The sequence below is a fragment of the Lepidochelys kempii genome, chromosome 24 (genome assembly GCF_965140265.1).
Source record: "Lepidochelys kempii isolate rLepKem1 chromosome 24, rLepKem1.hap2, whole genome shotgun sequence".
Taxonomy (NCBI): Eukaryota; Metazoa; Chordata; order Testudines; family Cheloniidae; genus Lepidochelys; species Lepidochelys kempii.
Genome location: NC_133279.1, coordinates 16,185,539 through 16,200,842, shown reverse-complemented (window position 1 = coordinate 16,200,842; position 15,304 = coordinate 16,185,539). Strand labels below are relative to the sequence as shown.

Here is a 15,304-nt window from a genome sequence, read left to right as displayed (position 1 = left end):
AAATTGGGAAGATAGATGATGCCATAGTTGCCATTATGGAGGATAAGGCTATGACAGGAACTGTTCGTGGGAGAACAGTGGCAGAGGGAAATGGAATCACCAGAAACGTACATAACTTCACATTTCGGTGTGGCTTACAGTTGTGGCCTGACCTACTGTTTGAAATAAATATTGTAAGCAAGAGACTGCAAGGTGCTGACCTTGATATATCTGGAGCAATGGAACAACTGGACAAAGCAAAGTTTTTTGATTACGAGGCACGGGATAATCCCATAAGGGACCCAAACGGCAATTCAAAGTTGAATTCTTTAACCAGGTGCTAGATTGTGCAATCCAGTCAGCTGAAGAACGTTTCATGGAGCTCAAGGAACACAGCAGTATATTTGGGATGTTGTAGGATATTCCAAAATTTGGGTCCCAGGCGAACAGGGCACCTGGGCCCCCTCTTTTCTGTCCTTTGTTCCCACTGACCAGAACCGGCTGGTCAGGTCACTGGGGCTCTCTCTCCTCTGGCCTTTATCCTCCCACTGGCCAAGACCGGCCGGCTCCCAAGATGGGTTGGGCCTCCAGATCACTGGTTGCTAACGTCCATAATATCCAGGCCATTGTCCGGGGTCACGGCTGCCAGGTGACATCACACCTGGCCCTCTGGAACCACAATCCCTTTCTCCCACCACCTCATTACACACACAGCACACGGGGAAACTGAGGCACACAAAGTATTCATGGAAAACACAAACGAAATCCCCCACTGCATAAGAGATGGTTTTTAAAATAAAAGTTTTGCGCAAATGTTCCCTTTCCTAAAAACTAATCACAGGATTTTTTGGTTTTTAGAAAGGTTTCACAGAGATCTTGGCTATTTAAAACTAATGATTCCTGGGGTAAAAATTCACTGGCTAGGTATTTTTCACAAAAAATATCCCACATTTTTCAATCCCCCTAACACACACACACACACACAGAGAGATACACCCATCCCATGTTTTGAAATATCTTCAGGACACAGAAAAAAACATACATTTGAATTATTTAGATAGATAGATACCAACTGGTAATTAACCCTTTGCCTCCAATATCAGTAAAAGAACAGACCCCAGCCACCATGATCTCCATGTTATCAGCTATGTCAAGTTTCGATTTCGACCTGGCGTATTCGAGGTTTCCCAGAGAATTTCTTTTTTTCCTGCCTCTGAACCTGGTAATTCCCAAGACCCAGGAAAAGCACACGCATCAAATATTGAGCTCAATGCAATGAACAACGATCCCTTGCCCAGCACTGAGATGCGGCCACCTCTGGGGCAGGGTGTGGGGGCTGTTTATACAAGGATCCCTTGGCCAGCGCTGAGATGCAGCCACCTCTGGGATCGGGTGTGGGGACTGTTTATACAGGGCCCCTCAGCCAGCGCTGAGATGTGGCCACCTCTGGGGTGGGGGCTGTTTATATAAAGATCCCTTGCCCGGCTGGCGCTGAGATGCAGCCACCTCCAGGTGGGGCATCTATTTAACAGCAACCGAGGGAAACCTCCCAGGCAGCTAATTAAAAAAAGTCGGAAACCAAATGGGGATTAACCAGAGGCAGAATGTAACCCACCAAACTAGGTCCAATGGATCTCACTCAGCCCAGAACTGGGGCCGACCGGCCGGAGGTGGAGCAAACTCACCGACTGGAAACTTCCTGTTGTGCAAGATCCGCTCAGCGACCAGCTTCCCAGCACAGCCGCCGGTGCCCACACGCAGGGGGGCAGAGCTGACGTGCCACTGGCCTGGGGCAGAGCAGACCAAGGTCTGGCTGGGGTGGGAGACTCGCGAGGGCCTGGCCGTTGGGGCTGGTCCCAATGCCCCTAGTGGGTGCTGTGTTTCTTTTAGTTATAGGTTTCCCCCAAACCCTTGTGTATCTCAACACCAGGCAAGGAGTCCTTGTGTAAACAGCCCCCGAGCCCCACCCCAGAGGCAGCCACATCTCAGCGCTGGGGAGAGGTCCCTGTGTAAACAGCCCCCAGGCCAGATTCAGCTGCATCTCACCTCTTAAGTCGAAGGACGGAGTCTGTGGCGGGCCGTGGAATCCAGCTGCCTCTCCTGATCCAGCCGATGACCCGGGTCCCATCACAAGAGAATCCCCAGACTCAGTGATCCGGGACCTGGGAGGCGTTTGAGGAACCAAGAGACAGAAAACAAACATCTGTGCTCAATGAGGGGGGGGATCCAATCTGCTGGCGTCTCCCCTGCTGAGAGACCCTAGAGAGGAAGGACCCCCGGGTCCCATTGTCACCTCCCACCCCCAGCCAGTGCCCCTTGATGGTACTGAGATTTCCAATCACTGGAACTGGCTTGTGCAAGACGTTCTAGGGCCAGATTCACACACTGACTTCCCCTTCCTGTCTTGAAATCTCACATCTTGCCCCATCCCTCACTCTGACACTCGCACCCGCTCCCTGCCAGGCAGGTCTCCACACGCACCCGGCTCTTTCCATTGTAGTCGGGATTGGCTAGCCGTCCTAACTGGGCATCTGCAGTTCCAGTGCGCTGTTCCCAGCCGCCCCACCCCAGAGGCGGACGCATCTCAGCTCCAGGTGAGTGATTAGTGTCTGCAGCGTGTTCAGTAGGATAAGAGGTGTGAGCTGCTAGCGTTCAAATATTATTGTGGGACTGGAAACAGCAGTAATAAAGGGATAGGGCTGGGATGGGGGGCAGGTAACCAGGACTCCTGGGTTCTATCCCTGGCTCTGGGAGGGGAGTGGGGTCTAATGCTCAGAGGAGGGGGTGCTGGGAGCCAGGACTCCCGGGTTCCATCCACGGCTCTGGGAGGAGAGTGGGATGTAGAGGAGCTCAGAGCCGGACTCCTGGGTTCTATTTCCAACCCCACAAGCAATATGCAGCCTGCCCCTGTTGCAGGGAAGCCGCGGGCAGCCCCAGTGAGAGGGAGGGGAAGTTGGCAGGATGCTGGTGCTGGGGTTTCTGAGAGAGCAGCTCCCCTGCTTCCTCATCCGCACCCACTTCTGCTTTCATATTCCTGTGCATGCCGCTTCCCCAGGCTCTGAGTCACAAACCCTGGGGAACCCGGGCTGCAGGGTGGGAGAGCCAGGCCTGGGCCCCCCTCCGCAGGCCTAGGGGTGAGTGGAACTAGGGTGGGGGAGGGAGCTGGATGCTCTGTGAAGACTAGGGTGCCCCTCAATCTCGACCCGCAGCCCCTTCTTATCCCAGCCCCGGGCTCCCTGCCCCCACAGCTCTGCCAGTGCCCCTCAAGCCCGAGCAGGCTCCTGCCCCAGAGAAGGGGATGGTGGCTGGATCTCTTGGGGACAGCCCCTGCCTGCCCCTCCAGCCCTGAGCAACAGGGCCCATCCCACCCTGCTCTGGCAGAGGATGGTTCATGGGCCATGGGGGAATCCAGGCTGAGACCCGCCCAGCTCACTGCACCAGTGACCGGCCCCAAAGCTGCAGACCTCCCGCTTTGCGCAGAAGGGGAACCTCCCTCTGATTGGCTGCCCTGCCCACTTGCCCCGCCTCCTGAAGAAGGGCAGCCAATCAGAGCTGCTACAGGAGGGAGACAGCTCCTCCCTCAGGAGCTGAGAGGAGTTTTTAGGTGGGGAGGCAAAGGGGGAAGTGGACTGTACCATTTTCATGGGGGTGCGAGGGGCCATTGCCCCGTACCATTTGCACAGAAAGGGAAGGGGGAGGAGGAGAGTGGCTTATACCATTTTAAAAGGAAAGGAGGGGTGAGGGGGAGCGGCCCAAAACACATTAACAGGTGAGGAGGGGGGAAGGGGTGAGTGGCCAATACCATTTTCACAGGTGAGTAGTGGGAGGGCGGGAGTGGCCCAAACTATTCCCACAAGAGTGTGGTGGGGTGGGGGGAGGGGCCCCTCCCATTCTCCGAAGAGTGGGGGAGGAGAGTCCCAGCTGCAGGAGGAGCAGCGGGGGAGACAGCTGTGGGGCACGGGGGGCAGCATTAGTGCCCCGCCCTGGCTGCAGAGGGGGGAGCCGTCAGCTCTCTGCACTCTCCCCCCACCCTCCGGGGATGCTTTACGCGCATCCAGGCCATCTGGCTCCACGGGGTCCCTGCAAAAGCAAGCCATTCACCGTGCGGGGGTGACACCAGCACTGTGGTGGGGGGAAGAGCCAACGGGCTACAGAAAAGAGGGTGTGCAAAGAGAAAGCACAAATCTGTGGATTTTGAAAGCCAGTCTCAGGGTTCTTAGAAAAAATCTCAATTTTTAGCCAATTGCAGGAATTGTAAAGCAAACCTCTGGATTTATTAGCGAATTTCGGGGAGGGGGGTTGTCATGACATTCATATTAAATCTCGGGATTTATTAGCGAATCCTAGAATCACAGACCCACAGCGTAAGAAGGGACTGCAGGGGTCACCTAGTCCAAGATGCAGGATTTGTTGGGTCTAACCCATCCCAGACAGATGCTGTCCAGCCTCCTCCCGAAACCCTTCAGTGAAGGAGCTTCCACGACCTCCTTGGGTGTCTGGTCCATTGTCTGACTACTCTCACAGCTGGGGAGTTTTCCCTGAGATTTAATAAAAATCAACTCTGCAGTAGTTTGAACCTGTTGCTCCTTGTCCTGTCCTCTGGGGCCAGAGAAAACAACTTTTCTCCAGCTTCTTTCTGGCAGCCTTTCCAGTATTTGAAAACCACGATCATGTCCCCCTCCCCCAATCTCTTTTCCAAACTAACCGCACCCAGTTCCTTCAGGCTGTGCCCCTCGGGCTCGCGTTCCATCCCTTTGATCATCTTTCTCCCTCACCTCTGGATCCTTTCCAGTTTCTCTGCATCCTTTCTACACATTGGTGACCGAAACTGGACACAGTCCTCCAGCTGAGGCCTAGCCAGCGCTGAGTAGAGTGGGACTGGCACCTCCCGGGACTGGCATGCTCTGCCTCTGGTAATGCGACCCAAAAATGCATTTTTTTTGCAACAGCATCACATTGCTGACTCCTGTCGAGGTTGTGATCCACCCCAACTCCCAGCTCCTTCTCAGTGGTGCTGCTGCCCGGCCAGTTCTTCTCCATCCTATATTTGTGCAGTTGTTTTTTTTTCCCCCAAGGGGAGCAACTTCCATTTGTCCGTGACGAATTTCATTGTCTCGTCTACAGCCCAGTTCTCCAATTTATCAGAATTTTAGCTCCATCCTCCAAAGCGTTGGCAACTCCCCCCAGCTTTGTGTCATCTGCAGATGTGATCAGTCTGCTCCCTAGTCTGACATCCAGGTCGTTGATAAAGATGTTAAACAACACAGGAACCAGAACAGATCCCTCTGGAGCCCCACATGGGACCTCCCTCCAATCCCATGTCTTTACTCCTTGTTTGTGGTTTTTTAACCAGTTACGTATCCACTTAATGGTAGTTCCACCGAGCCCACATTTCTCCATAAGAACGGCAGTACAGAAGCTGATTTAAATGATAGCTCAAATAACAGTTAGTTGTTCTGCAGTTTCACATTTGAGTTCCTTCAGAAGTCTTCTCCAGCTTACTTATGAGAATGCCACATGCGACGGTGTCAAAAGCCTTGATGAAGTCCAGGGGTATTATATCCACCACTTTCCCCCGGCCACCAACCAGTTACCTTGTGAAAGAAGGAAATCAAGCTCGTTTGGCAGGATTCGTTCTTGGCAAATCCATGCTGGTGAACACCCCTTCGTCCTCACAAATTGAAGGTTTTATACATTGCTCTAATAGCGTTCCAGGTGTCAGGGTCAGGCTGACTGGTCTATAATTCCCCGGCTCCTCCTTTTCCCCCTTTTAAAGATGGCCACCCCGTTAGCCCTTTTCCCATCTTCTGTGACCTCTCCTGGCATCCATGCGTCCTGCCCCACTGATTTGAATTCATTCAAATTGGTCGGAACATCTCTGACGGGTTCTTTCCTTCTCCTGATCTGACGCCCTTCCCCTTTGCCGTCCGTGGTAACTTCGCTGGCCGCCCGCTCGTGTGTTGGTGTTTGTGGGAAGATGGAAGCAGAGCAGGCTCTGAGCAGCGCTGCCTTCCCACCATCTTCTCTCACCAGCTCGGGATTTTCTGGCTGATCTCATGATTCTTAGTGAAAAAATCTCAGGTTTTGTCACCAAACTAAGGATTTTTTTAACCCACGATCTCTCGGGACCATCTGCTGATTTGGGGGGGTCACTGCACTGCCAGCAGCCCCAGATCAGCCCCCTGCAGAGCCCAGCAGCACTGATGGTCCCCCAGGCAGATCTGTCCCCCCACAACAGCCTCTGCTCTCACACTTCCCACCCCCCCACCCCGCCGTCTGTCTCTAGGTCTGTCCCAGCTGGACGCCCCAGCCATGGGCAGAGCCCTGCTTCCACAGCAGGATGCCGGAGAATGGGAGCTCCCGGCTCAGGGCCCGCCCTGGAGAGAAGGGAGTCCTGCCCTCCATATGGCCACGCTGAGGGTCCTGATCCTCGCCCTGCTCTGGAGGGGTAAGTAAGCAGCCCCTGCAGCCCCAGTGCAGGGGGAAGGGCAGAACCCGCGCTACGCAGGGCCAGGTCTGTCCCAGGCCACGGAAGGGAGACTGGCCAGAGGGGGAGGGGAGCCCGATGCCCTCGTGCGGTGCAAGGGGGCACCGAGCGACAGGGAGCGGGCAGGGGGCTCGACGTAGGGAGGGATGGAAACTAAATGGAGTGAGGTTTGGTTGAGGACCCAGGGCTGGGCTCACAGGGGGCTGCAGGTCGGGAGTGAGGGCACCGGCAGAGGTGTCGGGGGAGCTCAGGGTTGGTCTCTGCTCTCTGTGGCTCCCACTTCGATCCCTCTCCGTCCCCTGCAGGGTCCCTGTCCCTGGAGTCTGGTTATTCCCTGGGGCTGCCGCAGTCGGTGTCGGTGCAGACGGGTCTCTGCGTTCTCGTCCCCTGCACCTTCGCGTACCCAGCCTGGTACGACACCGACAATCCCCAGGACTGGCTCTACGGATACTGGTACAAGGAGCCCGCAACTGCGGGCCAGGATCCGCCCGTGGCCAGCACTCACCCCAGCCAGTGGGTGTCGCAGGAGACCCAGGGCCGGTTCCGGCTGGCGGGGGATCTGGCACGTGGCGACTGCTCCCTGCAAATCAATGACGCCCAACGGACGGATGCAGGGAGATATTTCCTTAGGGTTGAGAAAGGAAACTTTAAATACAGTTACGTCTCCAATGACAATCGCGCTCACCCTACGCTCGCGATCTCTGTTCCAGGTAAGAGCAGCCTCAATCACCGCTCCTCACCCCCCCTGAGCCAGTCCCTGCCTTCGAGCCGGATCGTGGCCAGAGCCCCTGGGGGGAAAGGCCCCGTGTCCCCCAGTGATTCTCTCCCCTCTCCCCATGTCTCAGGGCTGACGGAAGAGCCAGAGATCCAGATCTCGCCGGCGTGGGGGCTGCCAGGGACGCTGCTGGCCGGGGAGCCGGTGACTGTGACCTGCACGGCCCCCGGGCGCTGCTCCGGTTCCCCTCCCCGAATCACCTGGACGGGGCCGTTCAGCGACACAGCCCGGGACGTCTCAGCCCTGCTGGCGAACGACACCTGGGCCCGCAGCTCCGCGCTGCGCTTCACACCCGCCCCGGGGGACCACGGCAAAGAGCTCGTCTGCAGAATTACCTACCGCCCACCACGGGGACCTTCCACCCGCAGAACCGTCCGGCTACACGTCGGCTGTGAGTGACCCCCCCAGCCCCTCCATGCCGGGCCCCAGCCCCCCCTGCTGGGATCCACACCCCCCTGGGCTCCCCAGCCCTGCCCTACAGCCCCTCCCCCAACTCAGCCCTGTCCTGGGATCCCCACCCCCCACCATGCACCTTCAGCCAATTCTACTCCAGACCCCTTCTCCCCCACACCATGCAGCCCCTTCTCTCTTGGGATTTTCACTCCTTCCTGCCACGTTGGCTATGGCTTCCTCCTCCCATCCACATGCCCCGTCCTCAGGCCCTTCTCCTCTGGGATCCTCTCTACCCCCGACCTGCCCTGCCCCCAGAATCCTCCTGTGCTGGGATCCACCCACTATTCCAGTCCCCCCTTGCTGGGATTCCCCCCCTCACACCAGACACCCCAACTCCCCCCGAGATCCTCCCGCGCTGTCCCACCGCCTCTCCTCCACCCCGTCCCCTTTCTGCCGGGATCGGTGGATGCTCTCTGTGGGGCAGAGTGTTAACGGGACCCAGTCGCTGTCCGGCACTAAACACGCTCCAGGGTCCGTGCCCAGAGACCTCGGCCCGCCCTACCCGAGGGCAAACCCCCATTAACTGGCCCGTGACCCCCGCGCTGCAGATCCAGGCCAGAGGGCAAATCAGCAGCCGCCTTTGGGAGGTGAAGGACCAAATCGGGCTTCACTGTAAGGACGGCCCTTGTTCCCATCAGCCGGAGGGAGATTTAGAAGGAAACTCGCCCCCCGCCCTGCCCCGTGTCTGAGCCCAGGCCCCAGCCCGACCCCGAACGTCTACACAGGCCTCGGAGGAATCGTCCGTGCTGCAATCACAGACCCGCAGCCCGAGCCCCGCGAGCCCGACCCAACGGACCCAGGCTCTGGGCCTCGGCGCCGCGGGGCTTTGAGGGCAGCGTGGACGGACCCTGCCAGGCCTGGCCAGAGGGCACCAGCATCCGGCTCCTCCGGGTGTTGCTTTCAAAATACCCAGGCCTGGCCGGGGGCCAAAGGAGAAGGCTGGGGAGAGACGAACCCAGCGGAGAAGGCAAAGGACCCACAAGGGGGGTCTCCAACCCTTTAGCTCTCACCTTGCACGGGGGAAGGGCCCAGGACATCAGGTGCCAGGAAACAGGGTGTCGGCCATTCTCTGTGTCCAGACCCCTGCACACTCCTGCCCTCTAGGGCTCTGCAATGATCATACACCCTTATCCCACCCCCTAGATACTTAAGAACTGCCTAGGGGAAACTGAGGCACCCCCACACTATTCAGGGGAAACATTAAGAACAGTCCCACTTCGTCACATGAGGGTCCCTGTCTAAGCTCAGTGATCACTAGCGCCCCCGCCCACCCGGTGATATCCAGCCCCCCTGATCCTCCCTCTCTGGTTTGTGTTACAGACTTGCCCGGCCCCCCCAACATCACCGGGACCCTGACCAGGAACGGACGCCCCGGTGAGAGGCTGCGCTGCGAGCCCCGGGAATCAGCGATCGCCTCCGAGTCACACTCTGCCCGCGGTCCGGAGAGCCCGAGGAACCGCGGGGCTGTGGGGGACAGTGGTCGGGGGAGCAGGCCTGGTTCCCTCTCTCTAGAGCCCGGGGTGGCATTAAGGGGGCGCTCGGCAGTGGGCAGGAGATGGGTTAGGGACCGATCGCTGCGACGGAGACCTGCTGCCATGGCAAGGCACCGAGATTGTGCGCCCACCCCAGAGGGGCCAGGTCTCAGCGCCGGGTGAGGGGTCCCTGCATAACCAGCCCCCCACCCCACCCCAGTAGTGACTCTGCGTCTTGGCTCCTTGGTGGGTGTCACGGGGTCCCCGGGCGATGCTCTGGACCTGCTCCCCATGAAGCCAGGCAGGACTCTGGGGAAGTCTCCTCTCTGGGAGCAGCCTGTCTGCAGGACACACAGCTCACCCGGCTCCACCTTCCTGGGTCTGACCTCGGAGCATTCAGCCTCCTCTGCCCCTCCGTGCCCTTCCCACAGCGAGTCCGCTCAGGCGGGGCTCCTGCGGAAGCCAGAGGGTCCTGCTCCTCAACTCCTCAGTCAGATGTCCTCAGTCAACAGGGTGTCGGCCAGTCTCTGTGTCCAGACCCCTGCACACACCTGCCCTCTAGGGCTCTGCAATGATCATACACCCTTATCCCTCCACCTAGATACTTAAGAACTACATAGAATCATAGAATATCACGGTTGGAAGGGACCTCAGGAGGTCATCTAGACCAACCCCCTGCTCAAAGCAGGACCAATCCCCAATTTTTGCCCCAGATCCCTAAATGGCCCCCTCAAGGATTGAACTCACAACCCTGGGTACATAGGGGAAACTAAGGCACCCCCATAATATTCAGAGGAAACATTAAGAACAGTCCCACTTTGTCACAGTGGGGAATCTCTGGGGGGACCAAACCCGCCTGCTCCTCTCTTCCAGTGCCAGATGCCTGGGGAGCTGAGGGCGACGTCGTGTCTCTGGAGACCCAGGAGGGCGACTCCCTGAGCCTAGGCTGTGAGGCTGGGGGCAGACCCGAGGCCACCCTGAGCTGGGCCAAGGGGAACGAGTCCCTGAGCCCCGGCCAGGGAGGGGCCGGGCGCCTGGAGCTGCCGAATCTCAGCAGAGGGGACGCTGGGGAGTATCGGTGCTGGGCGAAGAATCCCTTTGGGTCGGCCAGCCGGGCCCTGTGTGTGCACGTGCGGTGTAAGGCATTTGGGGGTGCTGGGTGAGACAGAGGGGCCCCAGTGGGGGGTGCTGGGCTGCAGGGGGTGGCGGTGGTCAGGAGGGGGGGCTGTGCTGCAGGGGGTGGGTGGGGGATCCATGGGGGGCGCGGGGCTGCAGGTGGGCAGGTGGGCAGTGGGGGGTGCTGGGCAGCGGAGCAGGGGGTCCGTGGGGGGCGCTCTCCAATCTAATATGTTGCCGTGGGTATTTCAGCTCTAGAGAGGACTCTGCAAATCACCGTCTCCAGAGCCAACAGGAGCGACCCCCAGCTGTTCCAAGGTATCGCTAGGGGGCAGGGCAAGGGGCATGCGGCCTTCCCCCTCTAGGGGGCGCTGGCCCCAATCCGGCCCCCAGGCAGGGCCTGGCTGGCTCAGGGTGCGAGTGGCTCTGTGTTATTCCTGTTCCCAGATCCCGGCACCCCGGTGGGGAACGGCTCACAACTCACAGCCCGGGAGGGCGACTCCCTGCGGTTCCTCTGCTCCGTCGCCAGCAACCCCCCGGCTGTGCTGGGCTGGGTGAGGGGGGGCCGAGCCGTCGAGGGCGCCCGCCCCACGGGGGAGAATCAGCTGCAGCTGGAACTGCCCAACGTGACGGCGGAGGACGGGGGGCTGTACGGGTGCTGGGCCCGGAACGAGGAGAGCTCTGCCCAGGGGACATTCCAGCTGCTCGTCGAGTGTGAGTGGGGTTCAGCCCTGGGACGCTGACACTGGAGAGTAGCAGTGTTAATCCGTGGGACTCCTCGCCACTGAGTTCTAGCTGGTGTCGCAGGGTGCCTGGCCCCTTTAACCGGAGACAGAGCCAACCTCCCCTGTGCCATAGTTAATTAGCTGCTGCAAGAGCAGCCCCAAGCGGGGCAGCTGAGGCTTGAACCGACTCCTGGGCCGTCTCCAAGGGCCGTGAGCACCCAGGCTGAGGTTGGAGAAGCAGGTGGGTTGGTGTGAAGCGCAGCTGGCTGAGGATGGAACCAGATCAGTTCCCAGGAGCCAGCTGAAAAGACGTCCCAGGGCAGAAGAACCCACGGGACTCCCTGGTACTGGATATTAGAAGGTTAACCTATGGGACTCCCTGCCCCTGGGTATTAGTAGGGTTAATCCAGAGGACTCCCTGCCACTGGGTTTCTCTCTCTGACTATTAATTTCTCCCTTTATCTCCTGCTTTCCCCAGACAGCCCCCGGCCGGGGACCGGGCTGAACACGTCCTGCCAGCGCCAGGGGCCCGGCGTCAGCTGCAGCTGCTCCCTGCGCTCCCACCCCCCACCCCGGCTTCAGTGGCAGGTGGACGGGGAGCCCCTGGCTGGGAACGGCTCGCGGGGGGCCCTGCAGGTCAGCTCATGGGCCCAGGGGGACGAGGCCGTCAGCACCCTGAGCTGGACGGGGAGCGGGGACAGGGGCCCCCGGATCTTCTGCCTCGGCTCCAACCCCCACGGGACCTACGCCGCCCTGCACTTTGAACTCAGCCCCCCGCAGAGAGGTGAGACACTCGGACTCCTGGGTTCTGTCCCCCGCCCTGGAAGAAGGGTGTGGTCGGGGAGTTGGAGGCAGGGGAGTTGGCAGCCAGGACTCCTGGGTTCTCTCCCAGCCGTGCCCCGTGCTGTGTGTTGTTGCAGGTGCGGAGAAGCCTGGCAACCTGCTGGGCATCGGGGTGGCCTGTGGGCTGGGGGTCGCCATCGGCATCTTCCTTCTCGGGCTCTGTGTGATCAAGTGAGTCTGACGCCTCCTGACCTGACCCCCAGCTGCCCTGCCCTGAGATCCCCTGCCATATTCCCAGGGCTATTCCAGCCCCCCTGTGAGATCCCTGCCACCCCGTCTCCCTGGCCTATCCCAGTCCCCTGCGCTCTAGCCTCCCATAATGGTGTCCCCCTTTTCTCCCTCCCCATGGGGCTATTATACACCCCTGCCCTGGTCTCATGAGTCCGTCCTAATCTGTCTCCCCACAGGCTGCGGGGCCAGCGGCTGGTGGCCCCCAACGCCGAGGCCGGGGAGGCAGCTAATGGGAGCCTGGCCAAGCACAAGGCAGATGATGCCAGCCGGATCTATGGTAACGTCACCACCATCCCCATGGTATGTATCTGGGAGGAGCGGGGGACCAAGCCCACCCGCCCTTCCCTCCCCACCCCGTCTCTGCCCCCCTCCAGTTCTTCTCCTCCCTCCCACCCCCTGCATGAATGCAGGACTATAAGCCAGTCTTTTACCAGGGCACCCAACGCCCCATGCGTGCCCAGGGCAAGTAACGCACCCCTGCCACTAGCTTGGGCCCCCCGACAGTGCCTGCAGGGTGTTCTGTGTGTGTTGCAGCTTTCAGAAAATGCAATGAACCCATCAGTATGGGCTGGGCAACCACAAGACGCCTGGGATCAAATCACGCATGCACAAGGTCTAAAATGCACACCACCCCAACCTCTGGCTTATGCGTGGCTGGTGCAGGCAATGCAATGAGTGCGTTCATTTAACCGGCGCTGCTGGTAAAATGCAACTCCCCCCCCCCCCCGCGCCCCGTGCGTCTTGCCAATGCGTGGCCTGTGGGGGTCAGGCAGGGGAGGCATTAACTGAGCTGGTGCCGGCATGGGATCGGCTCACGCATGCAGCGCGTGTGAAACGCACCCAATCCCCCCCGCCTCTGGCTAGTGCACGCCCGATGCAGGAAATGCATTTGCATGGAGGGTGGGGGAAACCAGGCCGGGGGCAGCCCATGCAATCAGCTCAGCAGGGTGGATGCAAGCCTCTGCCTGGTGTCTCTGCCTTGCTTCTCACCCAGGATCACAACACTCCAGCCGCCGGCCGGACCAAAGGCGTCCAGGACTCGGCTGCAGCAGCTCAGGGCCCGCTAGGCCCCGGGGAGCCGGAGGAGCTGCACTACGCCTCCATCGACTTCTCCAAGCTGCAGCGCAAAGGGGGGGAGCCTCCGGAAGCCCCCGCCACGGAATATTCCGAGATCCGATTGAAATAGCCCCCTCGCCCCATGGGCCCAGGCTGGGCGTCTCCGGCCTGTCCAGTGCGGGGGCAGTCACAACAAGGAGGGAAGGGGGGAAGGGGTCAGCCCAGGGCTGGACCCTGGACATGGGAAACCTGTGTCCAAATCCCTGCTCCTCCTGCTCCCTGCTCCGGACTCAGAGTGGAGTCAACTAGGCCTTCGAGATGCTGGAGCGCTGCATTGTGGGGAGGTATCCCAGAGTCCTCTGCAGCCGGGTCCCAAAGCCTGCCCCCTCCCAAACCCCACTGCCCCAGAGTGAAAGAGAGCCTCTCACCTCACAGCCATAGAGCATCTCTCTTCTACCCTGCCTGAGCCCCCACCAACTCGTTTCACAGATGGAGAGCATTTTCCATCTCAGGGGCAGCAGCTGGCAAGAGTGGAGGGACGGGCTTGTGTCTAAGGTGCTGGCCTGGTACTTAGGCTTCCTGGGTTCTCGTCCCTGCTCCACTGAAAATGCTGTGGGTGAGGTTGGGCCAGTTGCTGCATCTGTCTGGCCTCAGTTTCCTCACTTTGAAAATTGGGATAATAATGGTGTCCTGGGCTAGTTATGTTCTAAACCCCTCGGGGCAGGGACTGTGTGTCTGGGCAGCCCCTGGCACAATGGGCCCTGATCTCTGTCTAGGTCAATCAGTGCCATGTGATTATAAATTCTTAATAACGATGCTCTATTCAAGGTAACATGTTCACTCCAAAGCCAAAAGCATCTGACTGTAAAATTCACGCTTTACAAGCTGTTCCTTGAAATAGATTTTCATGTGTCTTTTTTGTCCCTGCTACTTTTTTAACAAAGGGCCAATAACAACTATGACTTATTTGTGTGCAGTGAAGAATCAGTTTTCACTTCTGCCTTTCCCCTGGGAAGGCCCCGATCGCAGTTGGTTTCTGGGCAGGTGTCAAGGTTCCTTCCCCTCTCTGAACTCTAGGGTACAGATGTGGGGACCTGCATGAAAAACTCCTAAGCTTATTTTTACCAGCTCAGGTTAAAATTTCCCCAAGGTACAAACTATTTTACCTTTTGCCCTTGGACTTTCGCTGCCACCACCAAACGTCTAACAGGGATATAATTGGGAAAGAGCCCATTTGGAAATGTCTTTCCCCGCAAAATCCTCCCAAATCTTACACCCCCTTTCTTGGGGAAGGTTTGATAAAAATCCTCACCAATTTGCATAGGTGAACACAGACCAAACCCTTGGATCTTAAGAACAATGAAAAACAATCAGGTTCTTAAAAAGAATTTTAATAGAAGAAAAAGTAAAAAGAATTACCTCTGTAAAATCAGGATGGTAAATACCTTACAGGGTAATCAGATTCAAAACAGAGAGAACCCCTCTAGGCAAAACCTTAAATTACAAAAAGACACAAAAACAGGAATATCCATTCCATTCAGCACAGCTTATTTTATCAGCTATTTAAAGGAATCAGAATCGAACGCGTCTCGAGCTAGATTACTTACTAAGTTCTCAGACTCCATTCCTGTTCTTTCCCCGGCAAAAGCATCCCACAGACCGAGAGAGAGAGGCTTTGTTTCTCCCCCCTCCAGCTTTGAAAGTATCTTGTCTCCTCATTGGTCATTGTGGTCAGGGGCCAGCGAAGTTACCTTTAGCTTCTTAACCCTTTACAGGTGAAAGGGTTTTTCCTCTGGCCAGGAGGGATTTTAAAGGTGTTTACCCTTCCCTTTATGTTTATGACAGCAGGGCTGGGCATAACACAGCCCTGATCTCAGCTAGGACAGGGACTAGCTCTCGCTGTATGTGTGGGCAGTGCCTGGCACACGGGGCCCTGATCTCAGTTGGGCAGGGCCCGTCTCTCGCTGTGTCTGGACAGCACCCAGCTGTCACGGACTCCCAGGGCTCACTCTCGCTCGGCTCTATATGGCCCTTGGGAGTGACCCTTTTTCGGCATGACAGCCTCCTGGGAAGGTTCACTCTCTCTCCGGGGCTAGGCCCTCTGGCCCCAGCACCTCCTGGGACCACACCTCTGAGCTGGCCGGTCTCTGCCTTGGGCCCCCTCAGG

The 15,304-nt window shown here is 58.3% G+C and overlaps 1 protein-coding gene across 3 annotated transcripts; it reads left to right on the top strand.

The window, feature by feature from the left end:
• The first annotated feature begins 2,429 nt into the window (after positions 1-2,429).
• On the top strand, positions 2,430-14,056 carry LOC140902723 (sialic acid-binding Ig-like lectin 14). Of its 3 annotated transcripts, XM_073323100.1 has the most exons (12): positions 2,430-2,573; positions 6,266-6,427; positions 6,772-7,176; positions 7,312-7,632; positions 9,015-9,068; positions 10,040-10,303; positions 10,535-10,600; positions 10,730-10,996; positions 11,486-11,791; positions 11,928-12,021; positions 12,258-12,381; positions 13,076-14,056. In XM_073323100.1, exons 2-12 carry the CDS (start codon positions 6,292-6,294, stop codon positions 13,265-13,267), a joined length of 2,229 nt encoding a protein of 742 aa, XP_073179201.1. In that variant the 5' UTR covers positions 2,430-2,573; positions 6,266-6,291; the 3' UTR covers positions 13,268-14,056. The 3 variants fall into 3 exon arrangements, with proteins under 3 accessions (XP_073179201.1, XP_073179203.1, XP_073179202.1); XM_073323102.1 differs by lacking the exon at positions 7,312-7,632; XM_073323101.1 differs by lacking the exon at positions 11,928-12,021 and having other exon boundaries at positions 13,076-13,232.
• Positions 14,057-15,304: the final 1,248 nt, after the last annotated feature.